At 56.0% G+C, this 25,417-nt stretch overlaps 9 protein-coding genes across 9 annotated transcripts; 5 read left to right on the top strand and 4 right to left on the bottom strand.

The window, feature by feature from the left end:
* Window positions 1-3,648: 3,648 nt before the first annotated feature.
* On the top strand, window positions 3,649-6,061 carry B0H64DRAFT_238763 (uncharacterized protein). The gene is made up of 3 exons (XM_062799817.1): window positions 3,649-3,809; window positions 3,898-4,041; window positions 4,103-6,061. The coding sequence occupies exons 1-3, from the start codon at window positions 3,751-3,753 to the stop codon at window positions 5,856-5,858; spliced, it is 1,959 nt and encodes a 652-aa protein (XP_062656302.1). The 5' UTR covers window positions 3,649-3,750; the 3' UTR covers window positions 5,859-6,061.
* An 867-nt stretch (window positions 6,062-6,928) lies between these two features.
* On the top strand, window positions 6,929-9,200 carry B0H64DRAFT_238773 (uncharacterized protein). Its single transcript, XM_062799818.1, has 5 exons — window positions 6,929-7,158; window positions 7,347-7,484; window positions 7,541-7,666; window positions 7,717-8,172; window positions 8,236-9,200. Exons 2-5 carry the CDS (start codon window positions 7,389-7,391, stop codon window positions 9,043-9,045), a joined length of 1,488 nt encoding a protein of 495 aa, XP_062656301.1. The 5' UTR covers window positions 6,929-7,158; window positions 7,347-7,388; the 3' UTR covers window positions 9,046-9,200.
* A 3,298-nt stretch (window positions 9,201-12,498) lies between these two features.
* B0H64DRAFT_445693 (Clr5 domain-containing protein) lies at window positions 12,499-13,336 on the top strand (the record flags this gene model as incomplete). The annotated part of the gene is made up of 3 exons (XM_062806863.1): window positions 12,499-12,614; window positions 12,727-12,972; window positions 13,039-13,336. 3 exons carry the CDS (start codon window positions 12,499-12,501, stop codon window positions 13,334-13,336), a joined length of 660 nt encoding a protein of 219 aa, XP_062656300.1.
* Window positions 13,337-13,584: 248 nt separating this feature from the next.
* Window positions 13,585-15,111, bottom strand: B0H64DRAFT_238597 (zinc-finger of the MIZ type in Nse subunit-domain-containing protein). Its single transcript, XM_062799815.1, has 2 exons — window positions 13,974-15,111; window positions 13,585-13,916 (listed from the first exon to the last, which is right to left on the bottom strand). The coding sequence occupies exons 1-2, from the start codon at window positions 15,012-15,014 to the stop codon at window positions 13,704-13,706; spliced, it is 1,254 nt and encodes a 417-aa protein (XP_062656299.1). The 5' UTR covers window positions 15,015-15,111; the 3' UTR covers window positions 13,585-13,703.
* A 1,470-nt stretch (window positions 15,112-16,581) lies between these two features.
* Window positions 16,582-17,524, top strand: B0H64DRAFT_445691 (putative vivid protein; the record flags this gene model as incomplete). The annotated part of the gene is made up of 3 exons (XM_062806862.1): window positions 16,582-16,623; window positions 16,676-16,762; window positions 16,997-17,524. 3 exons carry the CDS (start codon window positions 16,582-16,584, stop codon window positions 17,522-17,524), a joined length of 657 nt encoding a protein of 218 aa, XP_062656298.1.
* Window positions 17,525-17,836: 312 nt separating this feature from the next.
* Window positions 17,837-19,674, bottom strand: B0H64DRAFT_468226 (glycoside hydrolase; the record flags this gene model as incomplete). Its single annotated transcript, XM_062807740.1, has 7 exons — window positions 19,066-19,674; window positions 18,900-19,008; window positions 18,800-18,846; window positions 18,609-18,762; window positions 18,446-18,558; window positions 17,938-18,399; window positions 17,837-17,883 (listed from the first exon to the last, which is right to left on the bottom strand). Exons 1-7 carry the CDS (start codon window positions 19,418-19,420, stop codon window positions 17,837-17,839), a joined length of 1,287 nt encoding a protein of 428 aa, XP_062656297.1. The 5' UTR covers window positions 19,421-19,674.
* On the bottom strand, window positions 19,630-20,508 carry B0H64DRAFT_238745 (uncharacterized protein). Its single transcript, XM_062799816.1, has one exon. It carries the CDS (start codon window positions 20,286-20,288, stop codon window positions 19,824-19,826), a length of 465 nt encoding a protein of 154 aa, XP_062656296.1. The 5' UTR covers window positions 20,289-20,508; the 3' UTR covers window positions 19,630-19,823.
* A 1,220-nt stretch (window positions 20,509-21,728) lies between these two features.
* B0H64DRAFT_445689 (RmlC-like cupin domain-containing protein) lies at window positions 21,729-22,346 on the top strand (the record flags this gene model as incomplete). Its single annotated transcript, XM_062806861.1, has 3 exons — window positions 21,729-21,939; window positions 22,016-22,171; window positions 22,231-22,346. The coding sequence occupies 3 exons, from the start codon at window positions 21,729-21,731 to the stop codon at window positions 22,344-22,346; spliced, it is 483 nt and encodes a 160-aa protein (XP_062656295.1).
* Window positions 22,347-22,377: 31 nt separating this feature from the next.
* Window positions 22,378-23,890, bottom strand: B0H64DRAFT_237990 (Formamidopyrimidine-DNA glycosylase N-terminal domain-containing protein). Its single transcript, XM_062799814.1, has 4 exons — window positions 23,734-23,890; window positions 23,506-23,680; window positions 23,401-23,450; window positions 22,378-23,349 (listed from the first exon to the last, which is right to left on the bottom strand). Exons 1-4 carry the CDS (start codon window positions 23,750-23,752, stop codon window positions 22,409-22,411), a joined length of 1,185 nt encoding a protein of 394 aa, XP_062656294.1. The 5' UTR covers window positions 23,753-23,890; the 3' UTR covers window positions 22,378-22,408.
* Window positions 23,891-25,417: the final 1,527 nt, after the last annotated feature.

Here is a 25,417-nt window from a genome sequence, read left to right as displayed (position 1 = left end):
AAAGGCTACGCCATGGGGTTCGATGACCGACTCATGGTTGTCCCTGAAAGACGCAGTGGAAACCAACGGATCGGCCCGCGACACAAAGGGCGTTCGTTCCTCTCTCCCATCGAGTCCTGCAAGTCAACCTTCCAAGTCACGGCTACTATCGGCTAGGTCGATAACACCTCATTGCTTCATGGTCTCCACGTTTCTCAATGGGCTACCGACTTCATCTACCCGAGACATGTTTATAATCAGCTGGGCCCATGGTGCCTAACCGCCCGTGTTTGCTACACACGAGACAGCTGCATGGAAGCCATGAACGGATGATTGGATAGGACGATGCCCTCACTCCTCACATTTTTCTACCACCGCGTCCCACAAGGTGTGGAGCTGGCGGCATAATGTTGATGTGATTCACTATCACCAGCACCACTGAGCCAGCCAGTCATGTCATCGAATCACTCGCCTGCATGGGCTACCAGGACGGTGGCATGTTTGCCCACGCCATTCCTCACCCGACACCACGAAGCGGTGTTGGGCGGTGTTGTTGGCCGGCGGGCATCAAGGGTCTCAACCTTCACCCCCCTGCTCAGTTGGCTCGGCCGAACTGTCATGCATATGCACCGAGCAAGGATGGATGCAGATTGCGTGCACGGCTGCCGAGCATGTGTGGGACGGTGCCTGCATGCGTCCGGGACGACACCTCGCCTCGGGAACTGAACGCCCGAGGGCCGAGATCGAAGTGTGAATGTCTGTTGATTTCGAGGAACGGCTTAGGCAGTACCCGGGTAACTACCTTGCACATGCATTTGGAAAAGGATGATGTTGTTGGTTTGGCTATATGGTTCTACTAGCCTCCCTCGGCTCGGCTTTGCGGGAGAATCCCGAGTTGCTCGGTCGGCGTCCGATAGGGCTGGACGCTGTGCGCGGGATGTTTGACGATTTGTGGACCCAGGGTGAGAGTTAATATCACTGTGGTTATGGCATGGGTTAATGGGATGGTGTGCATGCACCTCCCGAGTCCAACGGCACCCTGATGAACCATGGCATGCAAGATGCGCCGGAAGCTTTCCGAAAGAGTTGGCGACACCACTTCATCCTTCACGTTTGGTGCCCTGCCATCACATGGACTAGGAGGAAGGATGCCGAGAGACATTGTGTGATTTTTTAGGCGAATATGGCGCAATTCGTCAACGTGTTTCAACGCTGGCAACCAACCAGGTCCAATCCCAGCCATGCCTTGCGGTGAGTCAACGAGGGGTTTCTCTTGATATCAAGAGGCTGTTCCAGGCCCTCGCGATGACGAGCCTGAGTGAAGTGACGAGCCAATAGTCGTGGCAGGGCAGTATCCGATGGTCGGAGTGCGGGATCGCTGATAACTCCAGGTGATACCATGATACAGCTATCGGTGGGTTTCCAAAACCAATGACCGGCGTGACTTGGGCATGTATGACTTCGGTTGAGGGGGAACAGCGCGTAATTAGTCTCGACGGTGTTGACGGCATCCTGGCTTCTATGATGCCCTTGTGACGGCAATTTGTGGCAAGATCTCTTTTTTCGCCGGATCTCTGGCGACGGGATGGCGGCGGGAACTCGGCATCTACCGGCGATCACCATGATAAGCCTGTGTCAGTTTGGACGGGTATCCACCAAAACAATGCAATTTTGCTGCTTTTCGACTGTGAAAGTTGGTGGATCACCGTCGCATTTTGCAGACTCCTTTTGCAAAGTTCGGCAGTCCAACCCCCCCTGACGCTGTCGTGCGCTTTTTCCTGCCCCAACAGTGGATCGTTGGATGTCAGGTTGATTAAGGGCCTGATCCAGACGCACACAGGATTACGCGTAATCCTGAAAAAGATACATTCTGCCCCAGAAATTAGCGGCTTGGCCTGCAGAATTAGTCAATGTATCTGTGGGCCTCCTACGGCGAAGAAGCTTGTCGCCCCGAGACCAGTCCTCTCTCCTCCCTACCTTTATATATCGCCAATAATACTGTTAAGGTTAACAATATAGGTGATGATAATATTATAGCCTTTACGATAGTTAGAATATTTAAAAAAAGAGAAGTCGAATTTTTTTTTTAGGTATTCTGCTGCCTCTGACCGCCTCCATTGCAGCCGTAATCCTGAGCTCGACATCGTAATCCCCAAAATCGGGGATTACGAAAAAGAGTGTTTGGAAGGCATTTTTGTGCCTCTGGCTTGGCGACCAAACCTTTTGTAGGCAATGAGGCGAGCCCCTTAGCGTGGTACATTGTCTCTTGGCAAAAATGGGATTACGAGCAACTGGCCCCGAAGTATCGGCAAAATCCACTGCTCAAAAGGGAAAGGCGCCTCCATTTAACCTGTGGACGCAATTTTTCGATACTTGCAGGGGGGGGCCAACACAGGATTACCGTAATCCTGTGCGTCTGGATCAGGCCCTAAAAGTCTTTGACGCCCGATCGGAACATTAGATGATCCCAGACGGCCATCCGAACCTGACAGGGGCGTTTTGTTCCCGGACGATAAAAAAAAAAAAGGTTGAGATATGAGATCGGACGGGATAGATAACTGAAGCGATGACTGATCGAACCCGCCAAGTTTGGCAACCTTCTAGACTTTTCAAGTGGGGCATGATGTGCCTGAACCCTGGTTTGAGCCAACCCAAAACGGCTCGTGGCGTCTGCGCCCAAAGTGAGTGGCAGTGTTTAGTAACGTTAGGAAACTTGTGGTATATAATTCGTATGTATGTACTTTGTCAAAGGTGATGATAGTGCTTTTCCTGGACCCCATACTCCCGGTTTTTGATTGCTCATGATACTAGATAACGCATCAGAGCTGAAAAGTATCAAGTATGCCCTCGGCACTGCTGCCCGCTGTGCCCCTCCATTCTCCTGAACTCGTTGGCCTCCCGGTGTTTCTGTCAGCGGCGGACCTTGTGAATTGCCCAATCGGACCCCCCAACTGCACCACAGCCCTGCCTTTGCGACAAGACAGATCCGAAAATGAAACCTCACGCTTGAGCGCCCGCCTGACGCCCCACCACCAAGCTGCCTTGCCGGTGGGGCTCGCGGTGTTTTTTCTCATTTTTTTTTCCCTCTCTTTGCTTTGTTGAAACTTCCCTTTCCCGCAGATTACCCCCACTTCCCTGCCAAGTAACTTTGTGACGTGTGACTGAGAGGACCTGGGTGCGATGAACTACCGAATTACTGCGTCCGCCTCATTCCTCATTCGAATCCTCTGTGTTGGCGAAGACCGTATTCAAAGTGCTAAGTATGTACATACAGGTTAGGGGTGCCGCGTAGCATCCCGCCTCTCAGCCGCTTCGGCTGGCCCCCAAGCGTTCCCTTCCATGCGTTGCCTGACACCGTGCCGCGGGGTTACCGACTTCGATGGGAACGCACCAAAGTCACTCGCCCGCTGTCCGCAGTACCGGAAGTACCGGGCGGTGAGCATCTATTAATGGGGCGCATCTCGTAATGCCCAGAGCATCCTTGCTTATCCGATCCGGGCGCCATGGGAAGGCAGGCATGAGCTGGGCCTCGCTTGCCGTGGGAACCCTGCACATGCGTGATGCCATGCCACGCCACCTTGACGGCTCCCGTCCCTTCGGGTTGACAATTTTCTCTCTTCAGCCCGTGCATCCCACAATCACGCACCCTCCTACTATTTACATATGAAGCAGTATTCCTTAGGTCCCCTCCGCGGACCCCCTCGCTTTCTTCCTACTCGTCGAATGACCACCACTATCACCACCATCACCCCACCACCTGCGACCTAGACTATGCGGTCCTTTAATCCCTTCACTGCGGTGACCGGGAGATACACCCTCTTCGAGATTCGGTAAGTTGTGCAGTTCATGTTGTGTATGGTTGGTGTGCCAGTACTTGCCCCCGTTTGCTTGCTGACCAAGTAAATCTATCGACAACAGGCTCGACAACGATTTTATTGTTTTCCGGGGTGATGATCACGAGGCCTCTGGCCAACTGCTCAAAGGCACAGTCGTGCTTTGCCTGTCCTCGCCGCTCAGGCTTGAAGACATTCATTTGAAGCTAATAGGAACTGCTCACTATGCGTATGTTGTTGAGCCTGCCTACACAAACAACGTCCATGGAATAATACTGACGTTTTTGCAGCTGGACCGATGCAAAAGTAACAGCCACCGGGATATCCACCCAAAAGGTCGACAAGACTGTGCCGTTCCTCGACCATCGGTGGTCCCCATTCGAAGGGATCGGTGCACCAGACCCAACAGACAGTTCCCGTCTGCAGACCAAGGGCGTCACACTCCCGCCTGGAAACTACGAATGGCCGTTCGAGCTGCTGCTCAAGGGCGACACCACGGAGAGCGTCGAGGGTCTGCGCGAGGCAGGCATCAGGTACAAGCTTAAGGCGACAGTGGCGCGAGGCAAACTCGTGCACGACATCCATGCTTACAAGCAACTGCGCGTCATCCGAACCCTCGAAGCATCGGCGCTCGAATTTCTGCACGCCATGAGCATCGAGAACATCTGGCCCAACAAGATCGACTACTCGATCGTCGTACCACAAAAGGCAGTCGTTTTTGGCAGCTGCATCCCGGTGGAAATGAGGTTCACGCCCCTACTCAAAGGTCTCCAACTCGGCGACATCAAGATCCACCTAGCCGAGATCCACGAGATCATCCTGCACTCGACGCCGAGCCATAACGTGAGGGAGCACAAGAAGGAGAGGACGATTGACTCGTGGACAATACCGGTCACGAGGGAGGAGCACTGGCAGGATGTGATTCAGGGTACTGGCCCCGAGGGCTGGGAGGGCCAGGAGGGTTGGGTCATCAACACGTCCCTGACCTTGCCTAAGAAGTTGACCAAGTGTCTTCAGGATGTGAACGCCAAGGGGATCAAGATCCGGCACAAGCTGAAGCTCGTGGTGGCGCTCAATAACCCTGACGGCCACGTTTCAGAACTGCGTGCGACGTTGCCTGTGTCGATATTCATCTCGCCCAACATGCCGCTTGACGAAAACGGCGACCTCGTACGACAGCTACCCAACGGCGCGTCCCGAGAAACTGGCGCTATGGCGCCGCCGGCGTACGAGCACCATCGCCTTGACCAGCTATATGACGACATTGACCCTATAAGCCTTAATTCGCCCATCGGCGGCCGGTCGGGGGTTAACAGCCCGTTCCCCGGCCATTCGAGGACAGGGTCGACCGAGAACATTCCGGCGCTCCTGCAGGGCGCGGCCATCCAACCGGACCTGCTTGCGCATAGGCTGCACAGCATGTCCTTGGAGGATCGGCATAGGAACATGTCCTGGAACTCGAACCTTTCTGCGGCGGGAGCGGCGGTGAGGAATGACAGCTCGCCGCACCCGGGCGATGAGATGCACGCATCGCCCCCAATGTCAGCGCCGCTCACTCGGCACAACAGCAACGACGGGCAGTCAGGATCCAACACGCCGCCCGAGCACCTCGACTTCCCGGACACCACGGAGCTCTCCAAAGTACCCAGTTACCAGACCGCCGTCAGGACTCCCGTCAGGCCGCTGGTCTCGGAAGTGTTTGGGCTTCCAGACTACCAAGCAGCACTAAGCACACCTAGCTCGCCACCGGGTACCCCTCGGCTAACGCCCATCACGCCAATAACTGACAGTTTGGAACCTATGCTTGGCGCCGCACCCGCACGGGAAACGGTCCCGACCCTGGGACCGGCACCGGCACCGGCTCCGGCCTCGGCTCCAATTACTGCTCCCGCCTCAAGGGAGCCCAGCCCGCCGGCCCAGAGCCGCAGGCCAACCATGCCCCACCGGCGGCAGTTCTCGTCGGGTTTGCTTCAAACCGTCCGCAGCATCGTCGGAGAGGGGGATGAGGGGCGCCGACTACACTTGCTCCAGGCACGCAGCGGGTAGAGTGGGGCGGAACGTCTTTGGGTCTCCTCGGGAGAGGGACCAATCGCACCCGACTGACTAGTCGGGGGCTGTGTATCATTGTGTATTAGGTGCATACGGTTTCCTTTTTTTCCTTTTCTTTGGTTCGGATGACATTGCATGACTGGGAGTTTCTTGGGGGCCGACGGAGGCTTTAGGTTGCTTTTCCTTGGGTTAAGAGGCTGGGGCTGCTGACCGAGATTGGTAACGGGGATCAAAAAAGAAGGGACGGGGACTTGTTTGTTAGTTACTGGCGGATGGGACGGTATTCGGCGTCTTTCTTTCTTTCTTCCTTTCTTTCTTTCTTTCTTTCCTCTGTATTTTCCTTGATACCCCATCATAACCCCGGCCGGCAGGCACGTCCTAATAGAGGTTTCATCATTCTTTTCACATCAATATTGCTTCTTTCGAATGAATGCTGGCGTCGCACATGGGCGGTCGAGTGCGGGCATGTCCTTTTCCTGCATGACCAAGCCACACAATAGGAGGAGTGAGATAAGACGGCACAGAGGAAGGATAAGGCTCACACCTGGGCACTCTTGGATGGCTATGTGGTTTTTGAAACGCCATCGACGTTGAGGCCGCCCATATTGATTCGCGATAACTATTTTGTACTTCGTGCTCAGCAGATGTGGTTCTAGGGGGTTGTTGGTGTTGCCGATAAGAACCCACGAACCCCCTTGTCTTTGCCGAAATAGCCATCGACGTCATTGCGAGCCAGACCCTTAAAAAGCACAAAGTGACAACTCAGTCGCATCAATTCAAAAACGGCGACCACAATCTATCCCTTCACCGCATCTCCGGCGGCGGACTAACAGCCCGACTACAAATTAGTTTTACAACACAGCTTCCGCGGAGCGCGACTTTGCCAGCTGGACATGGTCTTGCGGTCCCGCTGCTGTCCCGGCTGTTGTTACGTCATGGCCTGATGCCGGCCAATGTTGATCGTCGCAGGGATCGCCGGGATGGGACAAGGGTTGGGGCTCGTCTTGGCACTAACTTTTTAGCGGGGCTTTCGACTGGCCCAGAGCTGCTGAGAGAGGGGGAGAGCGGGGTGGGGGGGGTTGTTCAGCGTGGGTGCTTGGCGTGCCAACGACGACGGCGCTGGGTTGCCGTTTCTTTTCCCCCAACCAGTCGATCCAAGTGGTCGCCGAACATCGCCTGTACTTAAAGCTGCTAGCTATTGGATTGACACGCTGCCCAACCTGCTTTTGGGTATTTGTTTTGGGGAGTGTTGAATCGTATGACCTCATTGATCAGAGCATTGGTTGAATAGTTCAAAGTAAGTCACGACCTTCTTTTGGGATGAACTGCTTTTCTACCCCTGGATCGCCACCGCTCCGTTGAACCCGAAGCTTCGAGTTGGGCATTGAATCACAGATACCCAAACACTGGGACTGCATTGCACTGCACCACCAACCCAATTTTGAATCTTGAATCTTGAAGAGTCCTCGTACTTACACAATGAAGCGGTTTACTAGTCTTCGCAAAGATAAACGGAAATCCGCAGACATGGCGTCCCCGCAGGTTTCCGCCGCCCCGTCGAGGCAGACGACGATGGCCAGCATAGCTAGCGATGAGGCTGTTCCCGACACGGATCCGAACACCGTATGTGTGATTAGGGGTCGACGGAGTAATTCGGGCTGTATCTGACGTGCAAGTAGACTGCCGGCCTCCTCACCCAGAGGTTGCAGGCCTGGAAGCATGCCGTCGTCTACCTGGAGGAGTACATGGAGGCCGTCGAGAGGATCCACAGGACTCAGGCGAAGGAGTATGAGCGGGTCTTGAAGGTGCCTTTAGTCTATCTCGATGCTCCCAGCCCCTACTAATCCGGGACCAGACCATCTCGAAGCCCCTTAGGGAGGGGCAGCACTTCGACCAGAGCCTCGGTGGCGTCGCGGGCTTCTTCGAGAACATGCGTGTCAACACCCAGGCGCTCATCAACACCAACATCGAAACTGAGAAGAGCATCAAGGGCTCGGCCCTCCCGATCGTCGAGCGCTTGCATAAGGAGATCAAGCACAAGGCCAAGGAGCTGGCCCACGGCGCCGAGAAGAGCGCCAAGGAGGTCGAGAAGGCCCGCAACACCACCCAGAAGCACATCGAGCTGCTCGGCCAGCACACGGCCTCGTTCGAAGCCACCGGCGGGAAGCACAACCCCTCGGAGGACCCCTACGTCCTCTCGCGCGGCGTCGTGCACCGCCTCTCCAAGCAGGTGATCGAGGAGAACAACCAGCACAACGACCTCGTCGCCGTGCAGACCAACTTCGAGACCTTCGAGCGCCACATCGTCCAGGTCCTGCACCAAGCCATGGAAACCTTCACCGGCCTCACGGGCGGGCAGGCGCTCAAGGTGCAGGCGCTGCACCAGGACATGCTCGGGGCCGCGCAGAGCGTGCCCCCCGACTTCGAGTGGAAGGCCTTCACCAAACGCTCAGCCGACGCGCTCATCAACCCCTCCGACCCGCCCCGAACCGTCGAAGCGATCCAATTCCCCAACATGGGCCACCCCTCCACCAAACCCCTCCTCGAGGGCTCGCTCGAGCGCAAGAGCCGCAACAAGCTCTCGTGGGGCTACACCACCAGCTACTACGTCGTCACCCCCTGCAAGTTCCTGCACGAGTTCAAGGACGACGACAACCTGCGGCGCGACCCGGTGCCCGAGCTGTCCATCTACCTCCCCGACGCCGTCATCGGCGCGCCCCACGCCGACAAGTTCAACGTCAAGGGCAAGGACCGCTCCGGCGGCATGGGCGGCCGCCTCGCGGGCACCTCGGAGCTCGCCTTCAAGGCCCACTCCCCCGCCGAGGCCGAGAAGTGGTTCAACGTCATCCGCGGCGCCGCCGGCGCCACGGGGCCCGCCCCGGCCCTGGCCAGCCCTGGTGGTAGCGGCAGCGACGCCGCCAGCTTGGCCGCTGTGTCTGCGGCTGCTGGGTCGGGCTCGGAGGAGAAGCCGAAGCCGGTTGTTGCCGTCCCCTCGCCGCAGGAGAGTGGTATCACGGGCGGTGACACGGTCGCTAGTCCCGTGGCGGTCGCCTCCCCTGTGGTCGCTGGGAGTGGGGCGGCTACGCCGGTGTCGATGGATAAGAAGGTTAGTGTGGATGCCCCTGCTGCTACTGCTGCTGCTTCGGATGAGAAGCCGGCGGTGGGGAAGGAGGAGAAGGCGTAGTAAAGGGGAGGGTTGGGTAGGATGTAGGTGGGGGGTGGTTGAGTCGAGGTGTGTGTGGTGGTGGCGGGTTATGTCTTTTTGGTTTGTTTGGTCAATTACATACCCCCTTAATGTGGTGCGAGGCGGGGAGCGGGAGAAATGGAAACTGCTCCGTGATGCTTCGCATATTTTGTGTTGTGTGTTGCGGTTTGATGGTCGCTTTTTGTTGACTCGGCGTTTCCCTACGCATTCATTATCCCCCCCCTTTCGAGATTCATACACGGCATAGCCACTTGTAGTTGGGCTATAGGGGATCCTTGCGGCGTGGACATGTACGAAAAGTGTGCGATGGCGGTATCGATGGCTCCCTCTATAAACCCGAGTGCTTTGCTACCGGAACGGCTAACAAACCCGCCAGCCTTGCCTCTGGGGACAATAGATGGCGGGTTTCAAACTAGGTTTACTAGCACATGTTTCGCGGGGGGTCGTGTAGCAGCAGCCTGGGCTACACTTTTCGACAACTTCTTCTCATCAACGCAACACGCATCCGCTATGGCTAACAGAATCCGTCCGGGCTTCCAGGTCCTTCTATTTCCGTGCCTCGATGTCAAGAGACAACGGGTCCTTATTTTACTCAGCATCTCCGGAGAAGACATATAACGTCTCATCGCCGTGAAGGAGCACTTTATGAAGAGGGTGATGGTCAACCCTTTCCTTTACTTAATTTCGGATAGCTGCTTGGTTGGTATACGACTGTTGCAGTCGACAACTGGGAATCGTATCCTACGGAGGCCTCCCAAGGTATGAACCGAGAGACGGTCGGTAACAGAGGCGTATTAATTGTCTGGATTCGGTTGTGTCCCGGTCTCATACGGCAGTCTGTTTCCCTGCGTATCGGCATCATGCGATAGAATAACCTCGGCCCCTGTGTCATTCAGGAGCCGTATTCCGCGGAAGTCAATATAGCGGTAGATGTCCTGCAAATCCCTGCGTCCGTTCGGTCGTTTTCCAAAACTTGGGTGCTGGTCGTCCGTGATTGCGCCATGAAAGGCGACTTTGAGGTGCCATGTCAAGTAGGAGGACCCCAAAATAAGCTTGATCCAGCGCTTTAGGGGCTGGACTCCTTTCTCTTCGTATGTTACGGGCAAGAATTCGATGGTCCTAGGCCCTGCAGACAGTAGAGACTTGACGGGTCTCGGCATGCTTGAGGTTTAAATGCACCATCCTGGCGTGGGGGGGAGGGGCCGGTTGGGACCCTGAGATTCAGAAACAGACAGAGGCGCGTACTGTGGTCGACGCGTCTCATCAGGGAGGGATGCCACTGAGAACGCCCCATGCAGGGACATACAGAAGCCATTGGTCCAAGCTCCAGCCACACTCGATCAATCCCACTCCCGTGTAAGCCAACCAGTTTGGAGAAAAGGGACAGCATCATAACGGGGTGACTCCTCTATTGCAGCCCAGGGCTGGCTATCACAGAGGTGGAACGGATGGAATTGAGTCTGTTGGGACGCTATCTTAACCAACATTTCAGCCGGGCGACAAGTCTCAACGTCAGCCGTGGCTGACAACGTGCCTTGCTTTCGGTGAATCAGGGGTTCATTCTCTGGCGAGGAACAGGTGCATGCCACGTGGTTTCTGACAAACATATAACATCGCAGCTGTGCTGTTGTCTACTTTTACAATTGCCCTATGAGTGGGGGAGTAGAATGGGGAAAAGCTCACGGTTGGTGCTCGATGTCGCTGACAACACCAAAAGAGGGCTGTCCGGCACTTGTACCGGTTGGTGTTAGGGGCAGCCAGTCAGCATCAGGGCTGTCTTCCCTTGCCGACCTAGTCTAGACCGCCCGGTTTATTTGCATGCTGTACCCCTTTGACAGATCTCCTCTAGTTCACAACACAGCAAGCCAGGCAGCATGGCATGGCGTGACGTGCGGCGGCATGACTGTGCATGTATGTGGTTGACTGGAGAGGAGGCTCGACAAACAGCTCCCCTTTCCCCCCCCACCGAAACAATAAATAAGGGGTCCAAAGGACGGGTTAAAAGCCGCGTGGCAGAGAGGGCGGGACGCATGAAACGGCGTGCATGGTAAGCCCCAAGTTTTGGAGAGCTCAAGATGCCCCCCTCCCCTCTCTCTCCCCCCATCCCCGCCCTCTCTTCCCCACCCCCTCCGCAACCGCACACGTAGGCAGGCCGCCCAGCCGCCCAGCCGCCCGGAAGATGTAGGAGATTACAAACGGGACAGAGGTGGGAAGCCACATCATATAGAAAGGCTTGCTCTGCATTCGGGTGTGGCCATCTTCCCCCAAACGCAGGTCGTGTCCGCCTGCGAGCGAGCGCAGCGCTCGCAGGCCAGTGCAATCACACCGGTCCCGCGGCACGCACGTCTGGGCGGCCTGGCGAAGCCCTTGTGTGACTTTTGGCGCGCGGCGACCAGATATTGGGATCCGAAAGGTCCCTCCCCCATTTTCGCGACCTCACACCCGAGAATCGGGGCGGACGGGAAAAAAAGGGAGGGAGGGTGACATGTTTGACGGGAACCTCCAATCCGGGGGAAAGGCGGGGGTGCGGTTTTGGGGCTTGGGAATGGAGGGCGTGGAAAGTGCGTGGTGTCGCCAAAGCCAACCAGTTCAGTTGGCGTGCGCAGGGGGGAAGATGGGGGGGTGACACGACGTCGGAGAGTGCTCGACGAGTCGACGTTATGTAAGTTGCCGGTCAATGTATGTACCCTGCAGAACTGCGCATTCGAGTCCCAGTCGTTGTTGTACCCGAGCCTCGTCCAGCCTTGCCGAAGCCCGTGTCTTGAAGTTCCCGGTCGAGTGAGCTGTCTCCCGATAGGTACCCGCGCCTGCCCTTCTTTCCGCGCCCTATCCCTGTTATCGTAGCCTGTGACCAAGTGGTTGGCGTCTGGAGCGCTTGTGAGCCAAGCACCGGAAGGAGGATCACTGCGACCCGGACTCGTTCATGGACTCGGCCGGCTCGCCTTCCTCGGGAAAACCCTTGTTGTCGGCCCCGCCCCCGGTCCCCATGTAGGGAGTGACCTCCCGAGGTCGGGTGAAGCCACGACCGCGGCCCCCGTCCAATTGGTCGCCTCACCTGGATTATGGGATCTTCTTGGATGGGGGCGCGTTGTCGCGTATGTACATAAACACTCGGGCCAGGGTGAGGGCTCGTGTATGCTCGCCTAGGGACCTACGACCATCTCAATTGTCCTCGCGCCCGGTGATTGTGATGTCCATATCACCAGTAGTCTATATCATCACCAACATACCTCGTCCCTGCTCGCCCTCCCGTTGGGATGATCCCTCTTAGCTTTGGCGCTATCTTCAGCCTTGCCTCAAATGCTTCATTTACCGCCTACCCCTGACTCGAGCAGCCTCACCATCGTCGCCGTATAGCTTGACAATCCTTGCGTGGACCTCCGCGTCGTGAGGGTCTCTTGCCACCCCGCCCCTTGTCCGAATCCGCACGCCATGACGAAACAATGGGACAAGTACCGGGAGGTTATCACGGCCGAATACAAGGACCAGAACAAGCCGCTCCATGAAGTCCAGCGTTTCATGGCACAGAAGTACGGCTTCAGGGCGTCGTATGTGTGAACTCTCTTTCCGTGGTCTCCTCGAGGTTGGGGTAGGCGGGAACAAAAATACTGCCCTGGAGGGTATCCTTGTGGTGTCCACGTCTGATATAGGATCGTATAGCACCCGCGCGTATAGGTCACGCTTCGACAGGTGGGGAATCCACAAGTACTCGCGCCGCAGGGGCATGGGCGCCATGAGCCTCAGCAGGCGGGCATCGGTATCGGACGGCGACATGCGTCCCTCTCCACGACAGAGTCCAGATTTGGATGAGTGCGGCCCGCAAGCACCTACTCCGGTCGTCGCGACGTCGAACGGGTTGTTCCCTCCCGGAATGTGCGTAGCGACATCGGGGGCAGGCTTTCGGAGGTATGGTCCGGCGCCAGTGCCGTCGATGGTTTGGTGATCAAGGGCTGATCGAGTTCCTGTCTTCAGTTCCCTCTGCCTCGTCAAACCGGACTTCCAGTACACCCCAATCACGCCTTCGCCCAGCCCGGCTCTCGCGCACGGCGCCGGCTTCTCCATGGCCCAGTACGGATGCGGGCTCGCGCAGTTCGGCTCTCAGAACATTGGTTGCTACTCCCCCAACTCTGTTTCGATGTACCGGCAAGACCCACGCGACGTGGTGATTGTGTCCTCGGACGCATCGGGGTCGGACCAGAGCAACATCTCCATGGGTGGCATGCCAAACGGGTATGGGTATTCATTGGGGCTCCTCACGGGCCAGGAATAGCGCTTGCGCCATATCGTAAGTGTCGATGCTTGTATTGGATGTCTTCACTGATACAAGGGCGGGTGTCACGATTTTCCGAGTTATGGCCATCGGGTCAGGGCGTAAGGGGTCGCGGATTCCAGAGGTCATGACGGGACCAAGCGAGGGGGAAGTCGAGTGTCGGGTGGGTGCTCCTCCCCGCTCAACTCTCGGGACTTGCCTCACTTAATTTAGAGCAGATGGTGTCGGTATTGGGCGTTGGTATTCTGTCACAGGCGGGTCGATTGGTATATAGTGTACGATTGGGGGTGATGCCTGGCTCGGGGGGCCGGGCAGAGGAAGGGTAAACAAACAGTGAGTTGGTGGCTTATACGTTCGCTTAACAACATCAATCGTCGTCTGCGTCGATTTCCTCCATCCGGCGTTGCGATCGGGCTCTCTCCTTCTTGATGTTGATGGATTTCCCGACAATCATACTAGAATCATCGTCTTCGGCCTCAATATCAGAAGTGTCATCGACTCCTCGCCTAGCTGCTTCGGCCGCCCGCTTGACTTTCCGAAGGACCACCTCGTCAAGGTACAGGTCTTTGATGCGCAGGTCCTAGGACTATGTTAGTGTGTGCACGATTTGGCGGCCAGAATCTGTCATAAAACCTACCTCGGAGCAAACCGGGCATTTCGCCATGCCGCCGTTGCTTTGGATGAACTCCATGATGGCCAATTTTTCGAACGTGTGCCTGCACTTCTGGTTGCTGTATGGCTCCTTCATGATCTGCAACGATAGTGGACACTTGAGGTCGATAATTTCGCGCTCGACCACGAGATCGTCGTCCCCGTTGGCGTCGGCTACGGCGTCCTTGGTCGGCCTGCCATGCTCGTCGAACCAAGTTGACGGATCGGGGAGGGGAACCTGGTCCTCCGGGTGCAGCGCATCATGCCAGTTCTTCTTGAACGAGATGTAGTCGTTGTTGACGGCGTACCGTTGGTGAGCGCTCAGGGCGTCGTATTCCGACATCTTGGCTTTGCGGGCGGCCTCCAATAGTTCCTTCGCACCGACCAATGGAGGCACATCCTCAGCGGCCATCTCGCCTGCCTCATCCTCTTCCTCTTGTGCCTCCCCATCTCCGGAATCCGGACCGCCATCTTCGTCATCGCTGTCGGCCGCCCGTCGTTTTATCTTGGGCGGCCTAGGCTCTGGCGGCGGCCGCTGGGCATTCAACCCCTCCATCACCTGCTCCAGCACCGCCTGATGGTCCTCGAGTTCGGCGCGGCAGTCGATCACCCAACGCAGTGCTTGCTCAGAAGAGTCGGTCAACTCGGTGATGGTGGCATCCAGCTCAGCCACGTACTCCTCCAGAGACAGCTGGGCATCGCTCGTGCCGTCCTCGCCACGGGCCCACCGCTTCTCGACCATGTGGGCGAGCGAGCGCTTACGGGCAAACAGGATATCGTTGATGCTGCCGACGCTCTCGAAGAGGTAGGTGGACGACTTGGCGAGATGGGTCTCGTACTGGCGCCTCGCACTGTCTGTCTCGCGGCTACCGCTAATAGCTGCGAGTTTCCGCTTGATTGCTTCATCCATGGGATACGACGGCGGTTCGTAGGGCGGTAGCTCGAGGGGAGCATCATCAGGCGCCTGGCGTCCAGACGACGCCGCGTCCGGTCGGCGGGTGCGCTGCAGAAGTCGCGGCGGCGGCATGGCGGGGTCGAAAAACTAATAACGGTCAAGTCGACGTTGAGTGGCCCGGTAGGGGGTACGAAATGTTTTCTGTGTTCCCTGTAGGGTTGAATAGTCGGTGCGGCGGACCCCAATGCCGATTAAAAAAGAATGCCCGCAGTACGACGAAGGACGACAAACCACTTTGTTAATTCGGATTTCAATGCTGGTGAGGGATGAAAGACGCGTGGGGCAGGAAACAGACGCGACGAAAGTGTGGGGCAGGTAAAAAGGTGGGTCCTTCCCACTTGGCATCTCAGATCGCACAGTACGAATACACGATTCCGACTCGGTATGATGAGGAAGGCACATCCACGATTGATCCTCCAGCAACACCACTCCGGAAAAATACTATCTCGCCTTCATGCTGCTATCCAGGAGTGAAAGAGAAAAGTTAGAAATGGCGGGATATAGTTATACGCGATAACAATGGCAAACCACAACAATGACAGCACACCAATGGCCGCAGGTTACCTGACTCTCTCTCCATCACATCATTCCAGATCCCATGCTCTACAGCATCTCGAATGTCCTGTCCCAATTCCATCAGATCATGAATGCGAATTCTAAGATATGGGAAAGGGAGAATGGGAGAATCCCATTCGGCGCTTCGTCAAGGACTCGTGCCACGTGCCGCACCTCCATGTCGACTACCGGTCGATCCACGCCCCGATCGCCATGAGTTCAGATCGGAATAGAGGGTGGCACCATCGGTAAGTACCCACGTACCTCCCAGGTCCCCGAAAGGATTCGCTAATTCATTCATTTGATGTGTCGATGCGTACGAAGGTTGTGGACTGTGCCTCTCTTGAGCTGCAGTGGCGGGAACCCCTGCCCCCGTTGCCGCGATGAACCCTACTCGAGCCCGATCCTAGGAGCCGCCGATGCATCTGATAATCGACGTGGGCCTAGAGATCGGAGAGGTACAGGGGCATCGCCCAAGGCCATCGAATCAACAACCCTTCTCGACGAGCTCAATACTCCCCTGTGGATTGTGACGCTGTGAAACCCAGTGACACCACGCCCTTCTCCGCCTTTCCCATCGCCGCCGGCCAGATTGCCTCTCAAGGCCCCGTAATCCGGGACAGCGGATACTCAGTCATTGTGTGCTTTATTGAGAATACCACAATCCAATCCCATCTTTCCCGGCCACTTTTCCATGGCATTTGTCTCACCGAATTCTCTTCGGCGCTCGATCGGCCACACAATGTTCGATCCGTTGCTCGAGATCACCTACCCGGCGATAGTATTTACGTATAGATTGCTGAGATATTCATATATCCGTACTTAATATCCCAAACATCCCCCAGGGCTTGTACCATTCTGATACTGAGACTTGGTTGCATCCGACTCCTCTCAAGTGATATAAAGGGCCTGGTGTATTGATACACTTATACCCCCCGTTCTCCTTGCCCATCCGAAGCAAACGCCCAACTTCAGTCGAACATTAACAGACCCTTTTCCCATGCCCTTGCTAGTAAAGTCATTCTGGTCATATCAACAAGTCTCTACCCAGCCCCTCCGTCGGGCTCCCACTTCGCATCCCGCGATGACCGCCCAAATGAACACCTGGGAGGAGCAAGCCGTGATGGTATTTCTCTCCCATTCCATATTGCCGCGTTACCAATACTCATAGCAGCCAGTGGCAGGTATCGAACCCACAAATCCAAGATCCACTCATCTATCCCGGCCTCTACTCACCGAGCGGCATCGACATTCTTACCATATTGGTTAGTTTTCTATGCCTTTCCCTGTTTCGTTTGCTCTATTATTCTGTTTGCCTCCCTCTACCATCCCGCCATCTCCCCGTTCCACCCCTCCCTCCTCCCCAGCACCAACCCACCTCCTTTGTTTACCCCCCCCTTTTCCACCCTCCCCCCCCCAAAACCCAAAACTCACCCCCCCCCCCACCAACCCAAACTCCAAAACCAACCCAACCCTCCCTAACCGTCCCCCCCTCACAGGCCACGATCCACACCCGCCCGAACCCGACCGTCCCCCTCGGCCCAGTCGACGCCTCCTGCGCCATCCTCATCGCCGACCTCGCCCAGCCCGACCAGCCCATCATCTACGCCTCCCAGCCCTTCACCGCCCTGACCGGCTACTCCGCCGCCGAGGCGCTCGGACGGAATTGTCGGTTTTTGCAGGCGCCGCCGCCACTGGTTTATAGGGATGATGGTGGTGATGGCGATGGTAAGGATGGGGGTGGGGGTACGGTTGGGAATTGGGATGGGGGTGGGGGTAGGGGTGCGGGTGGAAATAGGGACTCTGGGGTGGCGAGGAGGAGAGGGTGTGGTGGGTTGGTGGATGGGGAGGTGGTGAGGCGGATGGGGGCGGCGGTGCAAGGGAGGAGGGAGGTGCAGGTGGAGGTGGTGAATTACAGGAAGTCGGGGGAGCCGTTTCTGAATCTGTTGAGTATCATCCCCGTGAGGGTGGGTTCTGGGTTGGATTTGTCGGTGGGGTTCTTGTGTGATGCGGCTTCGCTTGAGTGAGCGAGGTGCTTTTGGCTTTGAGGGGGGAGGTCGGGTGGAGAGATGGGTTGGGTTGGTGTTGGGCTGTGGGTTTGTTTGAGACGTGTTGTTGTTGGGATACCCTCGATGAGTTATGCCTTGTTTTCTCTCCTACAGTTGTAGGGCAACTGGTTCACAAAAGCGGACCTGTTCCTTTTAATCGATGCCATATCTGTATGTCTAGACAACCTATTTACAGAAATTGTACTCCATGCCATGCCCAGCCTCTATCGCGTGTCTAGCTCTACGCTCACGAGACTGCGCTGGCCAATACCATGAGGTCGCCGTGATGCCTTACGGCTGCTTAAAGGTCGAGCCGATGGGACCAAACTTGATGTTCGCTACCGCTACAGTTAGTAAAGAGGGCATCCCCATCAGGCAAACCACAAACTTACAGTAGATCACTTGGCTGCTCGCCTGGCTCTCCTCAATGTCGCTCGGCACGCCGGAGGACGTATCGCAAGTACCGCGACCCTTACCGGGCTCGTCGGGGCTGGCATCGGTCGGGTAGGTCGAGTCGAGCCACAGCATGTTGGAGTAGTGGTCGTCCCACAGCGACATGACGAGCACCATGGGGGCGGCGACGCCCTTGCTGAACTGGGCCATGCCGCCCTTGTCGTTGAAAGTGTCCTGGTCGTTGAAGGCCGTCTTTTGCGTCTTGCAGAACTCCTCCGTGATGCTGTTGCCCGAGTTGCCCTCGATGGTGCTCTCGGGGTTCTCGATCACCTTGCCGTTCTGCACATAAAAGCGCTTGATGTCGGCCAACTGGCCGTTGCTGCCCTTGATGAATTGCGTCACCACAGTGAACTTCTTGTTCGTGTCGACCGTCATGCCCGGGCCGTAAAAGTCTTTGATACCTTGGCGGTAGGCATTAAAGTCGCAGCCGTCGGGGGTCGCAGGTACCCGCGTACCTCGTTGCGGAGTAGGTCCCGCCGCACGCATCTCCCTCGCAACGATGCTGGCCAACCGTGGTGCAGGGGTGAGGAGTATAAGCGGTCGAGATGGAGTTGGCCTCCCTTTCCTCCGTTAGAAGATACTCCTGAGTTGGAAGGGGAAGATGACCTACCAGACATCCATCTCAGTGCAGCAGGAGCCGTACTGGCCAACACCAGCATTCTGATCGTTGGATGATTCCTTCCAACCGACAGCATTGGCCTCGCCGTTGATGAACTTGAGGTCGCGAGGGCACTGGGCATCGCAGTAGCCAGTGCCATATCTGGCTCCCGCCTTGTTACCCCGAGTGCTTCGACTTGCCACCATCCTCGTCCATAGAAACAAAGTACAGGGCACCGTTGAGGCCGCAGCTAGCCTTGGGTTAGTCTGGACCAGCAGCTAACGGACACTCGCCTTGACCTACCCGAGCTTGGAGGTGTCGACGTCGAAGGTGAACTCGTTGCCGAGTAGGGTGAACATCTGGTACTTGTCCGCCCCGGCCATCAGGTACAAGCGTGAGCCGATGTTGGTGGCTACCGACCACCGTTAACAACTCAACGTTCCACTGAGAGGATATGAAGTTCACATACAGTACTCGCCCTCAGTGATAAACTTGAGGGTCAAGGCATTGCCGCTGGTCGAAGCTCCGTACGTGCCGGAGTAGTTGGCGCCATCCACGGCGCAGTTGGACGCGCAGGTCTTGTCGTCGTTGCAGATGGTCGAGTTCCACTCGTTGCCGCTGTAGCAGTTGGTGTAGCCGTCCTTGTCATGGACCCAGCGCCAGTTGGAGTCGATGGTCACCTCGCCGCTCACGCTGGAGCAGGAGCCGCTGGCGCTGCACTTCTGCCAAGTCATCTTGGGATGCGTCTCGGTCGTCTCCTTGCCCACCACCTGGGCCGCAGCCGGGCCCAGGAGGGCGGCGAGCGCAAGGATTTTGGAGAGCATCTTCAACGGAGGCTAGAAGGCGATGGTGTCCCGAAGCTGGAGGAATGCGAAGATGGTGTCGGTAGCTTGCCTTGGCTAGGGGAGAGGAACCAACGCCTTTTCTAGCTTTTGACCACCCAGTCAAAGGTAACCATCGCAACTCCCGTTTGGGTTGTTTTCCGAAGTATATGACTTGCCTCTGCGGCAGGATATGGCTTTCGGCCGGATGGGCCTATCACCCGGGGCATATTCGCTCATAAAGGTCGAGGCTAAGAGGAGCAAGCTCTCGGAAGAGAGCTTGGTGTCAGTTGATTAGCAATGTAGACCATTGCATGAAAAGCTTCCGCTGTAATCTACTATTGCAGCACGCGCGATCCGTGCCACTTGGATCCCCGGCTTTGAACCAACCGAGAGCCGGGAAACATCATCCCAGCTGAATGGACCCAATAACTCGGGGCTCGACAGTCGAGGGGATATTTGGTAGAATCAACCCCCAAATGAAAGGATGTGCTGTGAAGCGGAGGTAAGACATGCTATCCATCGGGCACCAGTTCTTGCTCCTGTGGCTTCCGATATCTCCCCGGGACTCCTTACATCTAGAGTGGCCCGGAACGCGTTCGAAGAGAAGGAAAACACGACGGCAGACTGGGGTAAACCGTCCCGGTCTAGACCTCGCTGTGGGTCGACTTCCTTGTCCAGCCCCAGATTCGGGTGAGCGGGTATGGTCTTGTGCCGTCAGCTTCGTATGAAGACGGTACAGAAGGGCCGGAGCATTTTGTGTGGGGAAGCGGGAGAGAAGATCTGGGGAAGCCAAAGACGGAGAGAATTCTGAGGAGAGAAGCCGGCAGAGAAAGCCAACAGTGGATCCTTGCCTTTCCGGCCGCCCCATGCGACAGCATGGTTGAGTGGCACAACCACGGGCTGGCCAGCAGAGAAGGCCCACTTACACTTCATGGTACCGCACGGGAAAACCAACCGTGTTGAGAACTGAGGGATGCCGGCTAAAGGAATGTTAGAGAACCCTGTGTAAGGAGGACGATCATATGACGATAGCCAGAGAACGTTTGTTGGACCAGGTTCTACAAGAAAACAGGCGGAGAGTTGTTGGAGAAGGTGAGGATAAGGTGGCGTTCACCAGCTTGGCAAGAGCCTCATTCCTAGGCGCCGAGCACGGGAACCGCTGAGGCGGGAAGATTCGAACGAGTGCCATGGTTGGAGCGCGTGATAAGACCCCAAGGCGGGTGCTGGATATTACAAGCTCGGCTGGAGGGTAGACAAGCAGACGCTGGAGCATGGGGGTTGTAGAGAGGGTGCTCGGGGTTGCCTAGTTCATGCAATCCGACGGTTGAGGTCTCCAGCCGCATCAGCTCGACTCCTGGGATGGGAGCTGTTCCCCTTGCGTCGCGACAGTAGGCGGGCGAATGAGGAGTTGGGCTGATATAAACAGGCTGTGGAGAATATATTAGCCACCGGGTTGGCTTTAGCCATACTGCAACCTGGGAGCAGCCTCATCCCAAGAATAACCGCTAGAACTGAGTCCGTCGGACAATAATAGTGAGCTCGGGCCGCATCACGAACTGTCCCCGGCCACGATGCGGTGTTATTTGTTGCTATTCATTGTCGAATTTGTTGGCGGAGGCGCGTCCCTAGCGAAGCGGAATGCTGACTTCCCGTAGCAGTTGACATGATTCGACGCCTCTATCACTTCCAGCCGATGGGCTACCCGCACTTGCAGGCAAGCGGCTGGGCGACGGTGGCAATGGTAGTCGGAGGACCGGGGCCATCGGGAATCAGGCCCCGACATCGCATGGCAGGGTATGGGAGTGAACTCAAACCCGGGCCGCCACCTTCGGTGATTTGCTGAGTCTGCATCATGTGCGTCGGATGTAAAATCCGAGAGTTGGGGCAGGTCCGGGTGCCCCTTGGAGGAGGAGGGGAGGCAGGCGGAGAGTTAGACGACAGCCGAATCATGAGGGATTCTCCTTCCACAGGGGTCGCCATTCTGGCACATTTCTCTCTCCATGTTTGAGTATCCGGGAATGTACAATGTAATGAGCATCTGGTTGCTGGTTACTCCGTTGGGTTCAATGTTCAGTTGGCGATGAGGATGTGAAGGTCAAGTGCCAAATTTGGGGAAAGCAACGAGGCGAAGGAAGGAGGGCTAGGGTTGCACACGGACTTCCATTCAACAAGCACTTCTTCCTGAGGTCATACCAACCCCACACACCCCATCACCCCATTCAACCACCCGAATCCTCAATCACCAACTAGGAACTTACATGCCTAGGTAGGTACACGTACGTAACCTTAGTACGTAAACCAAATCAAGATGCCGATCCGCGGCCCAGTCCACGCCAAGCTCCACAAAAAGGACGCTGCCGAAACCCTCCGTGTCGGCCCCTTGACCATCCGCATTTACGAGGATGGCTCTCTGACCGAGAACCGGGTCAGTGGTGTGCTGCTCGAGATACCCGCCGGAAAGAGCGGCCCGCCGATGCACTGGCACCGGTTCCACGACGAGTTGTTTCTCGTTACCAAGGGTGAGTCTGATACGGCATTCGAGCGTATCTACCTAGTACAACAACTGATCTTTGGCGGTGGTGGGGTGTGAGGTAGGGGCCATGACATTCGTCACGCCAGACGGCGAGGTGGCGGCTTCGGCGGGTGACCTCATGACTGTTCCTCCCGGGGCGGTGCACACGTTCAAGAATGCGTCTGACACGGAGGACTGTGAGTGTTATATGACTGCTACGCCAGGGCACTATGTGGATTGTGAGTTTCGACTTGTGACCCCTGATCCCGCAAGGAGACCCTATTGACGGAGAAAAAAGACTTTCGGATGTTGGGCAAGGCGACGGAGGCTGGGAAGCAGCTCACTTCGGGTGATGTTGAGCATCTGATGGCTTTATTTGGCACATTCCCTCCGAATGTTGAGTCGGAGCCTTAATCGGGAGTTCGGGTCATGGTACTGTGGATACAAACTGAAACCGAGAGGCCTCGATCTTAAAATCAATACCCAGGTCGATTTCCTTGCAGCCTGCCCGAACGCCGCCTCCCTGACTCGGTGTTGCTGTTTACCGTGGCCGTCTCTTCTGCCTTGGCCGTCCCTGTTTTGCCGGTTGCAGCTTTCTTTGGGGCAACTCTGCTCTTCTTAGCTGGCGGCTCCTCCCCCTCGGCTTCCCGCTTCTTCTTGCCCTGCGGCTGGTCATCCTCGGCTTTGACGGCCTTCGACTTGGCAGCTTTCTTAGGCTTGACTTCCTCTTGGTCAGACTCGATGATCTCCTCCTTGACACCCGGCATGATGCGGCCGCTCTTCTTTTGCACATCAGGCGCGTAACAGCTTGTTCTTCCGCCAACAGTTAGGAATGCCAGCTTCTCGCCGCTGGGCAGGTGACCCGCGGCACCTTTCTGACCTTTACCCCACCGATAATGGAACATCCAATCCTTGGGAAACTGATCCGAGTCCCCGAGCTTGTCGACAGCAAATTGGCACACATGTCGGATGGATTTGTAAAGGTTCTTGATCTGCTCGTCACTGAAGTCGTCGCAGTACTGTTCCGGATGGAGTTTTGCCTGGTAGAGAACTTCGTCCCCAACCCAGTTACCCACACCACTGATGACGGCCTGGTCGAGAATGAGTGCCTTGATGGGCACGTGTCGTGACTTCATCTTCTGTCGGAGATACTCCTCGGTAAAGACGTCGGTATCGACGACTGGGTCTGGCCCGTTCTCTACAAGCGGCGAGTGCTTCCTGATACTTTCGCCTGGGCAATCCACCAGCCGGACACGACCGAAGCGTCGGGGGTCGGTGAAGGCGACCTCGACTGATGGGTCTTCGGTCGTCAGGTGGAACTTCCAGTATTTTGGCGGCCACATATCCATTTCTTCAGGCTTCATCTTCTTGTAGTAGTTGGTGTACGCTGTCCGGTCGCCCTTGATGTGGATCCAGCCTGTAAGGAGAATTAGTCACGCCACACAGGCTTGAGGGACGACAACCGTACCAGTCATGCCAAAATGCATTACAGGATGAGGCGATTGATTGAGAACAAGCCTTTGCTGAGTTAGCTGCTTTGAGCCCATTTAAATGTCACGGTCGGGCGCCCTACCAGAAGTATTTGCCCTGAGTTCCCGCTGAGATGACCTTCTTCCCGGTCAATGCCTTCGCAACCTCCGCCCCAGTAGTCCCAACTTTGCCAAACACATTGGTGTCTTCTATCGCCGTCACTTGTTTGATCGTCTTCCCGACCAAGTGCAGGCGCAGATAGTGCACCACCCGCGCGACTGCATGTTTGTCAGCGGGGAAGGTGTGGAAGTCGCTGCTTAGTTAAACATACTCTCGGCAATCTCAGGCATTATTGTAGATCTATTGATCCCAAGGTTTACACCTTTCAAGTTGTTAATATGACTGGAACTGAACTTAGTAACTGGCCGTTTAATTCTCTCCCAACAAGCAGTTGGCGCGCGTCAGCCAGATGAAGCGGTGGAGTCCGACGACCCCGAGCTCGAGCCAAGGAAACGCGTGACGGAAGCGTCATCACGTGAGCTACAAATCCTCCTTGGTAGCCGAGAAGCTCCTCTTGTGGATCCACAGCACCGCACCGGAATTTTCCATCTTCTCCACAACCAAAACCAGCTTCAAAAACTCTGAACCTGCAGCTTTTTCCGCTTCGCTTCTTTCAATTCACATCACCACCTCCAGCTTCTGGTAAGTCCCTATTTTCCTTTTTTCGCGACGCACAGCAGGCAATTGCCTGATGACAACCCAACACCGCAAACTAGAGTCTTTGATCTTCGGACATGAAACTAGAAATTGTAACGTCAGTCTGAACACTGCCGCTGTCGCCGTCGCGTTATCATCTTCTAATTGCATTGGTCGAGAAGCTAACGGAAATAACAGGCCTCTAGCTTCCACGAGCGTCAGTCGCTGGGCGGGATTCGGGAGGATGGTCTGGAACACGGCACCATGACCACGATGAGGCTGTCGGGCAGCTTGCTGGGACCATGGTGCGCGCTTGACGGCACCCTGAAACCACGTTCGACATGAGCCACCGGGTTAGTACACCTTTTCACTTCTCGCTCTCGATTTCATGATGATCTTTCTTTGCTTCGGCAAGTTGGAATTACCGACTGATACCCCTTGAAGAAAACAAATGGCTGTTTCTGATTTTTATCCTCATCTTTCTCTTGACCAGCTTTCCTCCAATGCTCGGTTGCTGATTGTCAATTCCACAGGTCCATAACCCCATCTGAGTAAGTAGGCAACCTTCTCGCCGAACCTCGACGTGCTTCCATGATGAAGCGGCACTGGGCTCCGAATTTCAATGAGCAGATATGCCATTTTTGCGACAGGCCTAGAAAACCTCGTCCACTGATCAGCACTACCCATGGTCGTTGCTTGCATCAATTGCATGGGGAACTCGAGCTAACTAGTTCGGAAGACGGCAGCTCTCTGCGCCCAACGCGTTGTGACAGCCACTCTACTTGGTAAGCTTGCAGTTTCCTTGTGCATTACTTTTTCGCCCTACTTTTTCTGTGATGACTCTAGATGACGAGTCTGATTCGGGATTCCCGCTGAAGACAAAACCTTTTAACTACCATTCATGCCTTTCTGAACTTTTGTCGATGGACATCCGCGATTGCATATTTAGCAAGGGGCTCCCGCTAACCGTCGCCAGTAATAACTTGAAAGCCAATGAATGGTTTCATCATCCGGCGTGGTTTGACCGTTGAGGTATGTGTTGACTCGGGACCCCAGTTTTGCTTCACTGCACCTCTTCATGATGACTCGACTTTAAAATTGACAAGCATATGTCGGAGCTCATGCGAAGATGACACCGTCCATGTCTGATCCCGCCCTGACACATCACGCCTTCCTCTCACTAGAGACGAGCGAACGCTGACTGTCACAGATTACCTTGCACTGTCGACCATCTCAGTCCTTATTTATGGCGACGGGACAGAGGGTAAGCATCATCTCTTCGCACACCCCCCTGGCTTTTATGATGATTTCAATTTTAT

This window comes from Chaetomium fimeti (assembly GCF_033439085.1).
Source record: "Chaetomium fimeti strain CBS 168.71 chromosome Unknown B0H64scaffold_7, whole genome shotgun sequence".
In the NCBI taxonomy this organism is placed as follows: Eukaryota; Fungi; Ascomycota; class Sordariomycetes; order Sordariales; family Chaetomiaceae; genus Chaetomium; species Chaetomium fimeti.
This window is presented reverse-complemented; position numbering and strand designations above follow the sequence as displayed.

What these genes read in the sequence shown, in the direction of transcription:
- B0H64DRAFT_238745 (XM_062799816.1), bottom strand. Translation starts at nt 20,288, where the DNA reads ATGGGGCGGCCGGAAAGGCAAGGATCCACTGTTGGCTTTCTCTGCCGG.
- B0H64DRAFT_238763 (XM_062799817.1), top strand. Translation starts at nt 3,751, where the DNA reads ATGCGGTCCTTTAATCCCTTCACTGCGGTGACCGGGAGATACACCCTC. An exon ending in TACACCCTCTTCGAGATTCG is followed by an intron (nt 3,810 to 3,897) that starts GTAAGTTGTGCA and finishes TATCGACAACAG; the next exon opens with GCTCGACAACGATTTTATTG. An exon ending in ATAGGAACTGCTCACTATGC is followed by an intron (nt 4,042 to 4,102) that starts GTATGTTGTTGA and finishes ACGTTTTTGCAG; the next exon opens with CTGGACCGATGCAAAAGTAA.
- B0H64DRAFT_237990 (XM_062799814.1), bottom strand. An exon ending in ACTCAGGGCAAATACTTCTG is followed by an intron (nt 23,451 to 23,505) that starts GTAGGGCGCCCG and finishes AACTCAGCAAAG; the next exon opens with GCTTGTTCTCAATCAATCGC. An exon ending in AATGCATTTTGGCATGACTG is followed by an intron (nt 23,350 to 23,400) that starts GTACGGTTGTCG and finishes TTCTCCTTACAG; the next exon opens with GCTGGATCCACATCAAGGGC.
- B0H64DRAFT_238597 (XM_062799815.1), bottom strand. Translation starts at nt 15,014, where the DNA reads ATGCCGCCGCCGCGACTTCTGCAGCGCACCCGCCGACCGGACGCGGCG. An exon ending in AATGCCCGGTTTGCTCCGAG is followed by an intron (nt 13,917 to 13,973) that starts GTAGGTTTTATG and finishes ACATAGTCCTAG; the next exon opens with GACCTGCGCATCAAAGACCT.
- B0H64DRAFT_238773 (XM_062799818.1), top strand. Translation starts at nt 7,389, where the DNA reads ATGGCGTCCCCGCAGGTTTCCGCCGCCCCGTCGAGGCAGACGACGATG. An exon ending in CCGACACGGATCCGAACACC is followed by an intron (nt 7,485 to 7,540) that starts GTATGTGTGATT and finishes ACGTGCAAGTAG; the next exon opens with ACTGCCGGCCTCCTCACCCA. An exon ending in TCGAGCGCCACATCGTCCAG is followed by an intron (nt 8,173 to 8,235) that starts GTCCTGCACCAA and finishes CTCAAGGTGCAG; the next exon opens with GCGCTGCACCAGGACATGCT.